The 17,341-nt window shown below is 39.6% G+C and overlaps 2 protein-coding genes across 6 annotated transcripts in view; both read right to left on the reverse strand.

Moving 5' to 3' along the window:
* LOC101121563 (cytochrome P450 2J2) overlaps positions 1-6,304 on the reverse strand; it is a 30,911-nt gene extending 24,607 nt beyond the window's left edge. For 2 of the 4 annotated variants that reach the window (XM_012159299.4, XM_027970710.3), the window contains exons 1-2: positions 6,070-6,304; positions 1,165-1,327 (exon numbers count right to left, since the gene is read on the reverse strand). In XM_012159299.4, the coding sequence (XP_012014689.2) occupies positions 1,165-1,327; positions 6,070-6,279 (373 nt within the window). In that variant the 5' untranslated portion in view covers positions 6,280-6,304. Of the gene's footprint in view, positions 1-1,164; positions 1,328-1,724; positions 1,833-2,004 lie in introns of all 4 variants that reach the window. The other 2 variants (XM_060410026.1, XM_042248810.1) reach the window with 2 other exon arrangements.
* A 361-nt stretch (positions 6,305-6,665) lies between these two features.
* The window catches only part of LOC101121820 (cytochrome P450 2J2-like), a 42,694-nt gene continuing 32,018 nt past the window's right edge, over positions 6,666-17,341 (reverse strand). The window contains exon 9 of one of the 2 annotated variants that reach the window (XM_060409976.1): positions 6,666-8,897. In XM_060409976.1, coding sequence (XP_060265959.1) covers positions 8,719-8,897 — 179 coding nt within the window. In that variant the 3' untranslated portion in view covers positions 6,666-8,718. Of the gene's footprint in view, positions 8,898-10,762; positions 14,346-17,341 lie in introns of those variants that run through there. The other variant, XM_042248782.2, reaches the window with a different exon arrangement.

A 17,341-nucleotide genomic window follows, 5' to 3' on the forward strand; every position in this document is an offset into this window, starting at 1 on the left:
CACCTAAAATGCTACAGTAGTCTCCTTCTCCTTTTATCCCATTCTTGACATTATAGCTTGGAGAAATCTTTAAAATGCAGCATGTAAATACGATGATTTCTTTGTCTGCTTAAACCATTCAGGAGCCTCTGTTGTTACTAGGATAAAAGCAACATCCTTAAACATGAACTCTTTCTGGCCAAAGTTAGCATCTTCATCTTCATTTAATTATCTCCATTTAATCTCTGTTCTTCCCACACTGGATACCTTTCAATTCCTCAGTTCACTGTCCTTCTTCCCACCTCATAAACTTTTTATTCTGTTCCCTCTGCTGGATTGCTTGTTCACTTTTTTACTTGTCATTTACTTACAATAGCTTTTCCTGAGTCTCAGGACCGATTTGATACCCATACTAAGTGAACCCTGCTTTTAACACTGATGACTTAAATTAGTATCTTACTTGATACTGTTTTTCTTAATAGCATGTAGCTTACAGAAAAATCAAGAATTTTTTTCTGTTCTACTCACTATTCTGTCACTGGTGCCTGGTCTTACTAGGTTCACCTGGCAGATAATAGAGTAAATGAATGTAAAATAATGGGTGAACTATTTCAAAGCGGAATAGAGAAATACCTGAAAAAAAATGCTGTTTTGTTACAAGTATAGATTTAAGTTTTTCATTTAGATTTTTGAAAATGGAAGTTTATTTAGTGACCATTCTAAGTATTCATGCCAGACTCCTTTAACATAGATAGAAGGTTTGAGATACCTTTGGGGCACAGCCTTAATAATAGAGCATAAGGAACTGGAGGCAAGAAGGGATCACTTAATCAACAGGAACAAGCTGATCCACATCCGTTTTCTAGGGGAAGAGATCTGAGTGCGAAAGCAGAAAGAGAGCATGAGGACACATTGCCTTTTCTCTGCTTAAACAACACATCACATCACTGAGTGATGGGGATACTTATTTATCAAAGCATCCAGAGTGAGTTCATGCAGGTCATGTCGCTTCTCCCAAATCCCTGACATTAGAGCTGACTCTGCCAGGTGCCCTGAGGGGGTGCCTTCAACAGGGAAATGTGGGCACTTAGGCTCCTTATGAGGAGCTTTGTCCCTGGGATTGTTGGAGATACTTTCACAGACCATAAGAATATCAAACATACACTTACCAATGTAACAGCTTACCTTTATTGTTTATCAAGCGCTCTTGGAGAGGCACTACAGGGCGGTTGGAGAAGTTTTGGCCTTGGTGGACAAGCGCTTCTTTAATTAAGGGCAATCCAGTTAAAAGAATGGAAGGAAATGACCCTAAATCCAAGCTAAAAATGTTCCCATATTTCTTCATAAACTGAAAAATAGTAGAAGAGTCATAGTTACATATGCACATCTTTGTGGGTCCTGGAATGGAGGGTATGTATAGCTTTGGCAGCCTATATTAAGGGCAATTTGTGTGTGTGTGTGTGTGTGTGTGTGTGTGTGTGTGTGTGTGTATGCATGTGCCTTGGGCTGTTGGAAATATTTCTGCCTGTTTCCATTTCTCTTGGTCTCAACTAGACTTCAGTTTAATCTACTACAGGACACAGGCATTCATTATAAATACTCATCCATATGTTCATCTTATTTGGATTGAGTGAGCATATGTATCCTGAGATTAAGGCATAAAGATACAATAAAATAAGCAAAGTCTCTAACCTCAAGCATCTTAGACTCTAGTGAAGGGAGAAAATTCAGCCCATGTGACTCACCAGAGAAGGCAGAGATGTGTTTAGTGAATGTCTGGGGTAGAAAGCATGGACTTCATAGAAAATCACATCTGTTTAACCACAAGACAGTGTCCCCTTCTTCAACAGGTTCTAGGTGGCAAAAAATTCATTACAGGGCTAGGCCCAGTCATAGACAAGAACATACTAGCTGGAGCCATGTTAACTCTACAGCTGGCTAGCTGTGAGATCTCGGGAAAGCTGTTTCATTTTTTTTGGAGCCTGTGCTCCCCACCTATAAGAGAGAAAAATATTGTTCCCTTACAGTTTCTGGGGTGGGGTAATTCCCTGGCTGTCCAGAGGTCAGGACTTGGACTTTAGTGCCATGGACACAGGCTTAATCCTGGACGGGGAACTAAAATCTCACAAGCAGGGCAGTGTGCTTTCTACACTCCTGAAAAAAGGGAAAAAAAGTTTCTGTGAGGAAGAAAGGAGAACAATAGGAAAGACAGTTTGTTTTCTGATACTGGCAGACAGCCACTCTAGACTCTGGGGAATGAATGGACTCCGGAGCATAGGTGCACTCGTTCAAGGAGGCAGACAGGACAAGAGCAAAGGGAAGATGTACAGGGGAAAGGCACTGGTGGTCACAGCCAGCCACATCCACTGGGTGCCACGCTAACCACCTTTCACCTTTTGTCTCATTTCCCTTATACCACCTTATGGCAGTAATGATATTAGTCATGTTTTAGTAAGGAAAGTGAGTCATGGAGAAGAAACTTAGCCAAAGTGCCAAAGATATATGGGACTGGAGGTATTTGTGAAATTTAAGGACAAAGACATAAAGCTGAAATAGTACTAGGAACTTAGAGTTTACTGTATGTGACAGCAATAAACTGAGAATGAGAGTAACGGGGCACGGAGAGGAAGCGGGAGAAAGCACTAATAAAGGAGGAGTGTGGGGGGTGTCACAGACAGCCAAGGGACCCCGGGCTAGGAGAGGTGCCTGGACAGACTACATCTTACTTGTGTAGGGAGCTGGGATATAGTGTCAGAAAGGTGCTAGAATTAGACCAAGAATGTCTTAATGTCAAAAGGTGAGTGTTTTAAGAACCTGGATTTTGAAGGCAAACAGATTGCTTTGTATCCAGCTTCCACTGGTTACTTTCTATGTTATATTTGGTTAAGCTACATAACTTCCCTCTGTCTCAGTTTCCAAAGGTATAAAATGAGGGCTGTTACAAATCTCATCATTAGGATTATGCTGTTAGTAATCAAAACACTAAAATTAATAATAAAATTATGTATTATTGTTGATATATTTAGAGTATATTTTAGCAAATAATTCTTATAAAATATTGACAAAGAAATAGAGGGAAAATGGCCAGAGAGTGATACCATTTCCCTATCATAGTCCAATAAGATTTTTTTCTTAGTCACATAAATGATTCTATAATAAGCCAGACAGCTATGGTAGAAAATGTTTAGAAAATGGGGCATGGGAAATTAGGAAGGTTCTCATCATGCCAAACAGATCAGCCAGTTTCTTCACTGCCTTCTCACTTTGTTTCAGCTTATGTCACTTCTCCAATTTAAAAATCTCCTGTCCACTTTACTCCACACAACCATTCTGTTCAAGTTCACCCAAATTTATTTCAGCATTCTACAGAGGTTATCCCCAAGGTTTCCTATCCACAGTGAACCACTTAATGACATCTCACTTGGTTACCGAAAATGTATACCACACCTTTCATCACATACTCTCTTGTATTATGCTGTCATTTGATAAGTATGTCATAAATGCCTGCTGGATAAATGAAACACTGAAAAATCAATTTACCTGCTACCTATATCATGAAAAGTAGCATAAGTAAAGACCAGATGTAAGTTTCAAGTCCTTGTTTGGCCATTATCAATTTTGAATAACTTAGGCAAATCACTTAGTTTTTGACTCAATGGACATGAGTTTGAGCAAGCTCCGGGATTGGTGATGGACAGGGAAGCCTGGCATGCTGCAGTCCATGGGGTTGCAGAGTTAGACACGACTGAGTGACTGAACTGACTGACTGCATAGCATGTAAGGTTTACAGCAAGCACTTAAAGCACAATATAAAGAGATGTACTAAAAAAAACCTATGGAAAAATTGAAAAGGAATTCTTAAAAAATATTCGTGTGACCCACAGGAGAAAGGAGAAATAGAGGAACAAAAAACAAAGTGCAAAATAGAAAATAAATAGTAAAATGGCAGACTTAAGTGTTTACACAACAAAAATTACACTATATACAAATGATCTAGATTCACCAATTAAAAGAGATATTGGTAGAATGAAACAATGAGCCACTTACATGTTATATATAAAAACTCATTTCAAGTATAATCATATAAGTAGGTCAAAAGTGAAAAACTGGAGAAGCATGTGCTACACAAATACTAATCAAAAGAGAGCTGGCGTGGCTATATTATATCAAATAAAGTTCAGGCAAAGAAAATCATCAGGGATAAAGAATGACATTATGCAATAATTAAAGAGCCAATTCACCAAGATGAGATAACAATTTTAATGTGCATGAGCCAAATAAAAGAGCTGCCAAATAAATAAAGTAAAACTATCAGAACTGACTAAACACAGAAATAAACCTCTAATTATAGCTGGAAACTTAACATGCCTCTCCTAGTGATTGATAGAATGGGTAGATAAGAAGTCAGCAAGGGTATGGAAGCACTAAACAACACACTCATCTTTTCAAGCCTAACTGACATATGGTACAGAGTGCTCCACACAGCAGCAGCAGAAGTTTTTATAAGTGTCTATCATGGGTCATAAAACCAACCTTTACACATTTGTTCAAAGTTGAAATAATATATAGTATATATCTTCTGACCCTAATGAATGCCAACTGTAAATCATTAACAGAAAGAAAAGAGAAAATCTTCCAATACTCGGAAATTAAAAAACACATTTCTTAAAGAAAGGTACAGGTTTAGGAGCCTAGCATTTTAGCTTTAAAATTCTATATTCTAATCATATCACTTAATGCTACTTAATGACATTTTAAAATGAATACTTTAGTGAGAGTGGACTGTTTATGGAGGAGCCTGAAAGTGAGGGGCTCTGTCCTTGTGGGGATGGAAGCAATGTGGTTGAAAAATGGTGAGGATTTAGGTGGTGATTGCTCAGCAGGTAAAGAATCCACCTGTAGTGCAGGAGACACAGGAGACTCGGGCTCGATTCCTGGGTCTGAAAGATCCCCTGGAGAAGGAAGTGGCAACCCACTTCACTTTTCTTGCTTGAAAAAATCCCATGGATACAGGACCCTTGCGGGCTACCTCTCTTGTCACAAAGAGAGGCAGGACTGAGCTATTAGGCACACGCACACACATCCTCATTTTACACTTAGAAAAGGGAACCTCCTAAAGGGGAAATATAGCATCTCTCCTTCCCCTACCATGGGTAAAATTATTAAAAAGACAAAATTATCATACTATAAATTGAATGTCCCAGTAATATGTAACAAGACACAACTAAATGACTTACAAATGTATTATATCTGTCATCCTCAAGGCTCTAATAAAAGAAACCGAAGAGAAGACACAGGCTCACCTAGCCAGTCAAAACCATCTACTGAGAATGCAGAGGGGGTTCTGAGCTATACTCTATCCAGATACCCTAACAGGAGACAAATTATGCAGATAACCAAGCTCCTGGAAGCATATGAGACTTCAGATGAGTGCTACAGTTCAATATTTACACTTCTTTCCATCAGCTAGATGGACTGAGAAGCAAGTTTTGCTTTGTGCATTAAGCCTGCAGCCCCTCCCTCCCCCAAAGCGCATGGAGTCGGGATTCTTAAATAGTAAACAGTAAACAATAGGCAATGGCAACCCACTCCAGTACCCTTGCCTGGAAAATCCCATGGACAGAGGAGCCTGGTGGGCTGCAGTCCATGGGGTCGCTAAGAGTAGGACACGACTGAGCGATTTCACTTTCACTTTTCACTTTCACGCACTGGAAAAGGAAATGGCAACCCACTCCAGTGTTCTTGCCTGGAGAATCCCAGGGACAGGGGAGCCTGGTGCGCTGCCGTGTATGGGGTTGCACAGAGTCGGACACGACCGAAGCGACTTAGCAGCAGCAGCAGCAGCAGCAGCAGCAGCAGCAGCAGCAGCAGCAGCAGCAGCAGCAGCAGCAGCAGCAATAGTTCACCCTTAGAAAGCACAGCTGGAATCATTCCAGTTGACGGTGAGGAAAGAGAAGCTTAACTTCGGGTGTACCCGGGTTTCCGATTTAACCTGAGAGCCCCCTCAGTCTCCTGTCCTTAGTACCCGGAAGGCCCTTGCCCTGCAGGTCAGGGTCAAGACGTGGCCCTGACACCTTCGCTCGCTCCTACCTCCTGAAGGACCAGGTGCCCCTTCTCAGGGTCCAGCTGGAGCAAATTGCCTACGAAGGGCAGGCGGGGGGGCCCCGGCGGGTAGTTCTTTGGATGCCGTCTTTTCATGAAATCAACAAAGAGGAGAAAGGCGAGTGTCCCCAGCAGGACGGTGCCAGGACGGAGAGCAGCCCAGAGGGCCGCCGCCAGGGAGCTCAGGGCCTCCAGCATCACTGCGATGTCTGGTTTCCCTTCTGGGAGGATCTGTGCTTCCGCGCTCTCAGCCGGGTTCCCAGGCCCCGCCCCATCCTACTGTCTCACCCCGCCCTTGCCTCCTCCCACCGCGGCTCTTCCCTTCCCCCAGCGCTCAGCTAAGCCCCACCCCTGGCTCCCTGTGGCACCTGGTCCACCTTACCCCTCCTTGCCTTTCCTCAGGTCCTGCCTCTTCCTCCCCTAGCCCCAGCTTTCCCCCACCTGAGTCTGTTCTCTGGGCTGAAGCCCAGCCTGCCTGCTACCCTCTAGACGTCAAACATGGGATTCCCTGGAGAACCTGCCTGGATATCAGAAAAGGCCAGACTGGGAGGTTTTTTATTTCTGTCTAAAGAATATTCACAGCCTTAACGTTGAGAGTTAAGTTTTATTCCATGAGAATTTTAGGACTTCAAGCCTGGGAGACAGCATCTCAACTAACCCTGAAAGAACTCAGAGGAGAGGGTATGATTTGGGTGGTGGGAATCCCTTGGACTGCAAGGAGATCCAACCAGTCCATTCTGAAGGAGATCAGCCCTGGGATTTCTTTGGAAGGAATGATGCTAAAGCTGAAACTCCAGTACTTTGGCCACCTCATGGGAAGAGTGGACTCATTGTAAAAGACTCTGATGCTGGGAGGGATTGGGGGCAGGAGGAGAAGGGGACGACAGAGGATGAGATGGCTGGAGGTATCACTGACTCGATGGACGTGAGTCTGAGTGAACTCCGGGAGATGGTGATGGACAGAGAGGTCTGGCGTGCTGCGATTCATGGGGTCGCAAGGAGTCGGACACAACTGAGCGACTGAACTGAACTGAATGGCAACCCACTCCAGTATTCTTGCCTGAAGAATCTCAGGGACAGAGGAGCCTGGTGGGCTGCTGTCTATGGGGTCGCACAGAGTGGGACACGACTGAAGCGACTTAGCAGCAGTAGCAGTGTGGTGTAGGCAGGAACCAGATTATGCAGAAGTCTTGCAACAAAGGGCAGGTAGTCTGAATGGCAAAAGATTATTGTTAATTAAAGGAAAACCAGATATCTCAAGTTTAGGAATTTAGAATTTTTCTATGTATGGGAAAATGCAAGAGTCTGGGCTCACTGAAATCATTCCTTTGATAGGCACCTCACCTATCTGGGGCCAGTATCCAGTGTCTTCACATCCTGAGTTTCCTCAGGGCTCAACATAGGGAGTGGCTGCAGTGTCATGGCTGCTAGGTGGCAGATATTCTTTCTTTCCTGAGTTCCGTCAAGGGTCATCAGCTCACCATCTGCAGTGGCTGCAATTGCTGATGACTTTGACTGACATCATTTGTTTAGTGATACAGCAGGAAATATTCCATTTCTCTTTAGTTGGTTTGATTTTTCTTTTGCTCTATTTAGAGAGTCTGTCATTCTGAGACCAAGGGGGCTCTAAGGTTATGGTTTTGTTGTATTTCAGAGAGATCTGCAGGCACTTGAGCTTCCTATTTTTCTATCAACTTTTCACGAAAGGATTGGAACCTAGCCTGGTGAACCATCAGAAAAACAGCAACCTCTGATGTTTCTTGTGAGCTACTCTACAACAAGGCACTGAACTCTCCACACAGACTGCTTCAGTGAAAAAATATGCAGGTGAATTCTTTGTTCCATCTAGCAGTTAAGGAAAAGTAAACATCTTTTCAAACAAAGTTTGACGGAATTTGTTGTTAGTAGACCTGCCTTACAATAATGTTTAGGTCTTTAAGAAGAAGGAGAGATATATAGGTCAGAAACACAGATCTAAATAAAGAACACTAGAGAAAAAATAAAGTTATATTTAAATCTTACTTTTTCCTAATAAAGTTGATAATAGTGTGTTAACAATAGAAATAGCAACAGTGTATTTGGTGATTTTATCATATAGATAAGTGAGATGAAAGATGCAATGTTGGCTGAGCAGAAGGAAGGGATTAGGAGGAACATTCCATTAAGGTCCTTGAACTTCGAATTAAGCAGTGTAGTACTATTTGAAACTAGATTTGAATTAGTTGGAAATGTATACTGTGAACTATAAGTCACCAACTGAAGTTTTAGAAAAGAAATATAATCAATGTGCTAAGACAGAAGAGAAAATGGAGTTATACAAAATACTTAGTTAAAGCCAAAGAAGAGAGGAAAAAGAGTGAAAGACAAAAAAGAAACAAAAATTAAATGCAATGAATAGAAAACAGTAATGACTATGGTAGATAACCTGTATCAAGAACCACATTAAATATTAATATTCTGATTACATTAATTAAAAGAATGTTTATGAGTCCATTAAAATAAAGACCAAGACTCCTTGCAGATGCTTCATTATCAAAATACCGAAACACTATTTTTGTAGGTGTTGAATCCTGAGACTTTGCTGAATTTATTTATTATTTCTAACAGTTTTTGTGTACGTGTAATCTTTAGGGTTTTCTAGATATTAATACGGGTTTCCCATTTGGTACAGTGGTCAAGAATTGACTGCCAATGTAGGAGACACAAAGAGACTGTGTCATTGGGTCTGGAAGATCCCCTGGAGAAGGAAATGGCAACCCATTCCAGCATTCTTGCATGAAAAATTCCATGGACAGAGGAGCACAGCCAGCTACAGTCTGTGGGGTCACAAAGAGTCAGACGTGAGTGAGCACAAATACACACACACACACACACACACATATTAAAACAATGTCATCTGCACACAGAGATAGTATTAGCTCAGCATCAAAAAGAACAAGATATTTAGCAATAACTTAAGCAAAAAGGCAAAGGACTTATACACTGAAAATGTAAAATATTGCTCAGCAAAATTGAAGAAGCTTCAGATATGGAAAGATATCTCATGTTCAAAACTGAAAGACTTAATATTATTAAATTGCTCGTGTTAGTCAATACAATTCCCATCAAAAGCCTAAAGGCATTTTTTACAGAAATAGAAAATGTAATATCTATATGAAAGCACAAAGACTCTGAATAGTCAAAACAACCTTGGACACCTCACATTTTTGTCTATGAGCTGTCTATTAGATAACTGAGAGAAGTGAAGTCATGGAATATTTGTCCTACTGTGGTTGGCTTATTTCACTTAGCATAAAGTTCTCAAGGTTCATCTATTTCTAGAATTTGAAAATATTTCTTTCTTCTTATTGGCAGAAGAATATTTCATTGTATGTATAGTCCACATTTTCATTATCCATTCATTCACTAATGGGCATTTAGCTTATATCCACCTCTTGGTTATTATGAATAATGGTGCTGTGAAATGAAAATATCTCTTCAAGATTCTGATTTCCATTCTTGTGGATAAATGTCCAGTAATCACACTAGTGGATCATAGGGGAGATCTATTTTTAGTTTTAAAGAATCTCTATACTGTTTTCTGTAGTGGCTGCACCATTTTACATTCTTACCAATGGTGCAGAAGTCTCCCAATTTGCCCACACTAGTGGTTTCCTAGGACTGGAGGAAGGGACAAAATGAAAATTTTCTGTTCCATGGGAAGAGAGTTCCAGCTATGTGAGATGGAAAATTTCTAGAGTTCACTGTGTCAAACACAGTGCTTAGTATTAACACTACTGTACTATACACTTGAAAGTGAAAATGTTAAGCCCTCACATCCAGAGTCGTGTCCAGCTCTTTGCGACTCTGTGGACTGTAGCCCATCAGTCTCCTCTGTCCATGGAATTCTCCAGGCAAGATACTGGAGTGGGTTGCCATTTCCTCCTCGAGGGCATCTTCCTGACCCAGGGACTGAACGTGGGTCTCCTGCATTGTAGGCAGACTGTTTACCATCTGAGCCACCAGGGAAGCCGGGTTGCTGGATTCAGAGTCCAGAGCACTAATCATTACACCACGGGACCCCAGAGCTGGTGGTTTACTGTATACTTAAAATTTTATAAACCAGGTAGATCTCCCGTTATTTGTTTTCGATTACACACACACACACACACAAACCCAACTATACATTGTCTAGGACAGACTGACTTTAAATATGGAGACACAAATAGATTGAAATTAAAGGGTTGGAGGAAGATATACCATGCTAATACCAATCAAAAGAAAACTGGAGTAACTGTATATTGCTGATATCAGAGCAAGGAAAATATTAATTAACTGCAAAAGTATAATGATAAAGGGTCAACTCTCCAAGAAGACATAGCAATTCTATAATGTGTATACACATTATATATAATGTGTATAATAATATATATGTATAATGGAGCTTCAAAATACATGCAGGCAAACTGATGGAACTGCAGGGAAAAATAGATGACTTTACCATTATAATTAGAGACCTGAATATCCCTCTACTATCAATGGACAGAACAAGAGGCAGAAAACAAATAAAAGCAAAGTTGAACCATGCAGCATTATCAATTACCTGGATCCAACTTATATACATAGAACTTATCATCCAGCAAAAGCAGCATGCCTATTCTTCTCAAGCTCGTGTACAACATTCAACAAATAGGCCACATTCTAATATCCAACATACTTTATTAAATATCAATACAGAAATCACACAAATTTTGCTTTCATAACAAAACAGAGTTAACTAGAAATCAATAAAGGAATAGGAGGTAGAAAACTTCAAACTACCTGACTATTGAATAACACACAGAAATAAACATTGCTCAAAGAAGAAATCTCCAGAAAATAGAAAAAAATCTTTGAACAAATGAAAATAAAGCTTATCAATATGTGTGGATACAGTGAAAAGAGTGATTTGAGGAAAATTTATACCATTGAATGCATATATTGGAAAGAAGAGAAGACTAAAATAAACAATCTAACCTTCTAGATTCTAGAAAAATAACAGAAAATTAAATCCAAAGAAAAGACAAGAAGATAAATAATAAAAATAAGTACACCATTAAATCAAACTGAAAATGGGAAAACAATAGAAAAATGAACAAAAGCAAAAGTTAAAAAAAATTTTGTTTTAATTGGCAAATGTCTAGCCAAGTTAACTAAGAAAAGAGGGTGTTAATTATTATCGTAAATGAACAAGTGCCATCACTACTAATCTCATGGACATTATAAGAAAGAAAAGTTATGAATAACTCTATGCCCACAAATTTGAAAACATAGATGAAGTGGGCCAACTCATTGGACACAGTCTGCAAAAACTCGCATAAGGAGAACAAGAGATCTCAATAGCCTTTTATCTATTAAAGAAAAAAATAAATCATTAATAAATTTCAAAAGTGAAAACACAGATCCAGAAACTTTCAAAGATATATTGTACTAAACTTTAAGAAGCAAATTACAGTCAGTAAGTTGCTACAATCTATTCTACAAAAGCAAAGCATAGAAAATGCTTTATAATTCAGTCCTTGAACTAATAAAAAAAAAAACAGTCAAAGACATCAGGAGAAGGAAAATCAGTATTTCTTGTGAACATAGTTGCAAAAATCTTCAAACTGGTATTGGTAAATCAAATCCAGAGATGTATACAAAGCAGTATACACCATGATCAAGAGGGATTTTCTGCTAGACATGCAAAGTGGACTCCATATTTGAAATTCAATTGATGTATCTCCATCACATCAACAGGCTAAAGAAAAATATATGATTCTATCAATAGATTCTATCGTTAGATGACACTACTATAATGGAAGAAAACTAAGAGGAACTAAAGAGTCTCTTGATGAAGGTGAAAGAGGAGAGTGAAAAAGCTGGCTTGAAACTCAACATTCGAAATTATGATCATGGCATCTGGTCCCATTACTTCATGGCAAATAGATGGGGAAAAATTGGAACAGTGAACAGATTTTATTTTCTTGGGCTCCATACCACTGAGGGATGGTGACTGAAGCCAGGAAATTAAAAGATACTCCTTGGAAGAACAGCTTTGACAAACCTAGACAGTGTATGAAAAAGCAGAGACATCACTTTGCTGACAAAGGTCTGAATAGTCAGAGCTTTGAATTTTCCTGTAGCCATGTATGGATTTGTGAGTTGAACCATAAAGAAGACAGAGTGCCAAAGAATTGCTGCTTTTGAACTGTGGTGCTAGAGAAGACTCTTGAGAGTCCCTTGAAGAGCAAGGATATCAAACTGTCAATCCTAAAGGAAAGCAATCCTGAATATTCATTGGAAGGACTGATGTTGAAACAGAAGCTCCAATACTTTGGCTACCTGATGCAAAGAGCTGACTCACTGAAAAGTCCTGATGATGGGAAAGATTGAAGGCAAAAGGAAAAGGGGGCAGCAGAAGATGAGATGGTTGGATGGCATCACTGATTCAACGGACATGAGTTTGAGCAAACTCAGGGAGGTAGTGAAGCACAGGGAAGCCTAGCAAGCTACAGTTAATGGGGTCACAAAGAGTCAGACATGATTTAGTGACTGAACAACAAATCAATAAATGCAGAAAAAGTATTTGACAAATTTCAACATCCATTCACAATAAAAATTCTTAGCTAATGAAGAATAGAGGGAAACATCCTCAAGTTGAAAAATAATATCTACAAAAAACTCATGGCTAACACCACAGTCAAGGTTGAGAAACCAGATGCTTTCTCTATAAGATCAGTAAAAAGATAAACGTGGCCTCTTTGACCATCTTATTCAACATTGTACCGGTAGTCCTAGCTAATGCACTATGACAAAGACAAGGAAACAAAAGCTGTATTTAGATTATAAAGAAAAAACCCCAAAATGTCTCTGTAAACAATCACAAAGAATTAACAAAAAGAATGAACAAAATGTCTCCTGGAACTAGTAAGCAATGATAACAAGGTTGGAGGATAGAGTCTTGGATTATACTACAGAAGCATTCATTTAAAAAAGGATTAACACAGAAAAGTTAATTTCTTTCTTAAGTACCAGAAATGAACAATTGTAGTTTGAAATTAAAAACTTACTCCCAATGCAAAATATTAATAATAGGAGAAAAATGTGTGAGGAATAAAGAATGGGTATAGGGGAACTCTCTACTTCTCACTCATATTTTTCTCTGTAAATCTGTAAAACAAAATTGACAATCTGATTCTAAAGTTTATATAGAAAGGCAAAAACCTAAAATAGTAAACACAAATTGAAGGAGAAGAACAATTTTGGGGGACTGATACCACTGACTTCAAGATTTACTGCTGCTAAGTTGCTTCTGTCATGTCCGACTCTGTGCGACCCCATAGATGGCAGCCCACCAGGCTCCCCCGTCCCTGGGATTCTCGAGGCAAGAACACTGGAGTGGGTTGCCATTTCCTTCTCCAATGCATGAAACTGAAAAGTGAAAGTGAAGTCGCTCAGTCGTGTCTGACCCTCAGCGACCCCAGGGACTACAGCCTTCCAGACTCCTCCGTCCATGGGATTTTCCAGGCAAGAGTACTGGAGTGGGGTGCAAGATTTACTATTAAGCCTTTGCATATATCAGGGCATGTGGTATTGGTGGAAGAAGACATAGAGGTCATTATTGTTGTTGTTTAGTCACTCAGTCGTGTCCGACTCTTTGCGACCCCGTGAACTATAGCCCACCAGGCTCCTCTGTCCATGGAATTCTTCAGGCAAGAATACTGGAGTGAGTTGCCATTTCCTTCTCCATATAGGTCATTAGAAAAGAATAAAGATCCCAGTAATAGAAAAATATAGTCCTTTGACCAAGGAGCAAATGCAGTTCAATGGAAAAGGGTAATATTCATACAAGTGGTGCTGGAACACTGGACATCTCTCTATGCAAATGGGAATCTGGGCACAGGTCTTACATTTCTCACAAAAGTTGACTCAAAATGGATCACAGACCTACATGCAAAATTCAAAGCTAAAACTCCAAGAAGATAACATAGGAAAATGCCGAGATGACCTTCAGCTCTTGTCAATGATTTTTGATAAAAACCAAAAGCATGAGCTATGAAACAAAAAAAGTAATTTAGACTTCATTAAATTTTTAAAATCCTACTTATCTGCAAGTGCACTTTTGAAAATTAGAGGAAGTGCATGCCGTATTTCTTTCAGAGAGTAACTGTTCAGGTAACTATTGTTAGGAACTTCCTCTTCCTGTAGTCTATAGGAAGGACAGTAATTGCTCTGTGAACCCATTGAGGAAGAAATCGAATGGCCTAGAAAAAAAAAAAAAAGAAATAACTAGAGGCTTTATCTGAGAAATCATAAAGCTTACAATTATACTTTAAAAAAATTTATTTTTAATTAGAGCATAATTGCTTTACAATGTTGTGTTGGTTTCTGTCAGACAACAGCATGAATCAGCCATCAGCATGGTTCAGTTGTCACTCAATCATGTCTGACTCTTTGCAACCCCATGGACTGCAGCATGCTAGGCTTCCCTGTCCATCACCAACTCCTGGAACTCCCTCAAACTCATGTCCATCGAGTCAGTGATGCCATCCAACCATCTCATCTTCTGTGGTTCCATTCTCCACCTGCCTTCAATCTTTCCCAGCATCAGGATCTTTTCAAGTGAGTCAGTTCTTCACATCAGGTGGCCAAAGTATTGGAGCTTCAGTGTCAGCATCAGTCCTTCCAATGAATATTCAGGACTGATTTCCTTTAGGATTGACTGGCTTGATCTTGCAGTCCAAGGGACTCTCAAGAGTTTTCTCCAACACCACAGTTCAAAAGCATCAATATTTCAGCACTCAGCTTTCTTTATGGTCCTGCTCTCACATGTCTACATGTCTACAGTAGACATGTCCATACATGGTCTACTGGAAAACCATAGCTTTGACTAGACAGACCTTTGTTGACAAAGTAATGTCTCTGCTCTTTAATATGCTGTCTAGGTTGGTCATAGCTTTTCTTCCAAGGAGCAAGTGTCTTTTCCTTTCATGGCTGCAGTCACCATCTGCAGTGATTTTGAATCCCAAGAAAATAAAGTCTCTCACTGTTTCCATTGTTTCCCCATCTATCTGCCTTGGAATAATGGAACCAGATGCCATGATCTTAGTTTTTTAAAGTTGAGTTTTAAGTCAACTTTTTCACTCTCCTCTTTCACCTTCATTGACAGGCTCCTCAGTTCTTCACTATCTGTCATAAGGCTGGTGTCATCTGCATATATAAGGTTATTGATATTTCTTCTGGCAATCTTGATTCCAGCTTGTGCTTCATCTAACCTGGCATTTCACATGGTGTACTCTGCATATAAGTTAAATAAGCAGGGTGAAAATATATAGTCTTGACATACTCCTTTCCCAATTTGGAAACAGTTCATTGTTCCATGTCCAGTTCTAACTGTTGCTTCTTGACCTGCATTCAGATTTCTCAGGAGGCATGTGAGGTAGTCTGGTAGCCCCATCTCTTGAAGAATTTTTCACAGATTGTTGTGACTCACACAACAGGGCTTTGGCGTAGTCAAAAAAGCAGAAGTAGATGTTTTTCTGGAACTCTCTTGCTTTTTTGCTGAATCACAAATCGCTTCCCTCTTGAGTTCCCCACCCTCCCTTCTGGGTTGTCACAGAGCACTGGCTGTGCTCCTGGTGTTGTGCAGCAGCTTCCCACTAGCTATTTATTTTATACATGGTAGGGTATTCATTTCAATACCACTCTCTCAATTTGTCCCACCCTTCCCTTCCTCAGCTGTGTCCACAAGTCCATTCTCTACATCTGTGTGTTTATCTGTGCTCTGCAAATAGGTTTATCAGTGTTGCTTTTATAGATTCCATATATATGTATGAATATAGGATATTTGTTTTTCTCTGACTTACTGCAGTCTGTATGACAGGCTTCAGGTTCATCCACCTCATTTCAGCTGAATCAAATTTATTCCTTTTAATGGCTAAGTAATATTCCATTGTATATGTATACCCCAACTTCTTTACCATTCATTTGTTGATGAACATCTAGATTGTTTCCTCATCCTGGCTATTGTAAATAGTGCTTCAGTGAACACTAGGATACATATGTCTTTTTGAATTATGTTTTTTCAGGATATATGCCCACGAGTGGGATTGATGGGTCATTGTTGCTGTTCAGTTACTAAATCATGTCTGACTCTTTCTGACTCCATGGACTGCAGCACACCATACATCCCTGTCCTTCACTATCACCCAGAGTTTGCTCAAACTCATGTTCATAGAGTCAGTGATGCCATCCAAAGTTCTCATCTTCTGTTCTCCTCTTCTCCTCCCATCCTCAGTCTTTCCCAGCATCAGGGTCTTTTCCAAAAAGTCAACTCTTCACTTCTGTTGGCCAAAGTATTGGAACTTCTGCTTCAGCATCAGTCCTTCCAGTGAATATTCTGGGTTGATTTCCTTTCGGATTGACTGATTTGATCTCTTTGCAGTCCAAGGGATTCTCAAGAGTCTGCAACACCGCAGTTCAAAAGCATCAATTCTTCAGTATTCAGTATTCATTATGGTGCAAATCTCACATCCATACATGACTACTGGAAAAACCATAGCTTTGATAGCTTTGACTATACAGACTTTGTTGGTAAAATATCATCTCTGCTTTTTAATATGCTGTCAGGGTTTGTCATAGTTTTTCTTTTGAAGAGCAAGAGTCTTTAATTTCATGGCTGTAGTCAATGTCCACAGTAATTCTCAAGCCCAAGAAAATAAATGTCACTCTTTCCATTTTCCCCCATCTTTTTGTCATGATGTGATGGGACCAGATGTCATGATCTTAGTTTTTTTAATGTTGAGGTTTAAGTCATATGGTAATTTTATTCCTAGTTTTGTAAGGAATGTCCATATTGTTCTCTTAGTGGTTGTATTAATTTACATTCCCACCAACAGTGCAAGAGAGTTCACTTTTCTCCACATTCTCTCCAGCATTTATTTTTTATACATTTTTTGATGATGGCCATTCTGACCAGTGTTAGGTGACACCTCATTGTACTTTTGATTTGCGTTTTTCTAATAATGAGCAATGTTGAGCATTTATTTCATGTGTTTATTTGCCATCCGTATGTCTTCTTTGGATAAATGTCTGTTTAAGTACTTTGCCCATTTTTTTTTTTTTGATTGGGTTGCTTGTTTTTCTGATATTGAGTTGCATGAGTTGATTGTATATTTTGGAGATTAATCCTTTGTCAGTTGCTTCATTTACAATTATTTCTCCCATTCTGAGGGTTGTCTTTTCATCTTGTTTATAATTT

This window comes from Ovis aries, chromosome 1 (genome assembly GCF_016772045.2).
Source record: "Ovis aries strain OAR_USU_Benz2616 breed Rambouillet chromosome 1, ARS-UI_Ramb_v3.0, whole genome shotgun sequence".
Taxonomy (NCBI): Eukaryota; Metazoa; Chordata; class Mammalia; order Artiodactyla; family Bovidae; genus Ovis; species Ovis aries.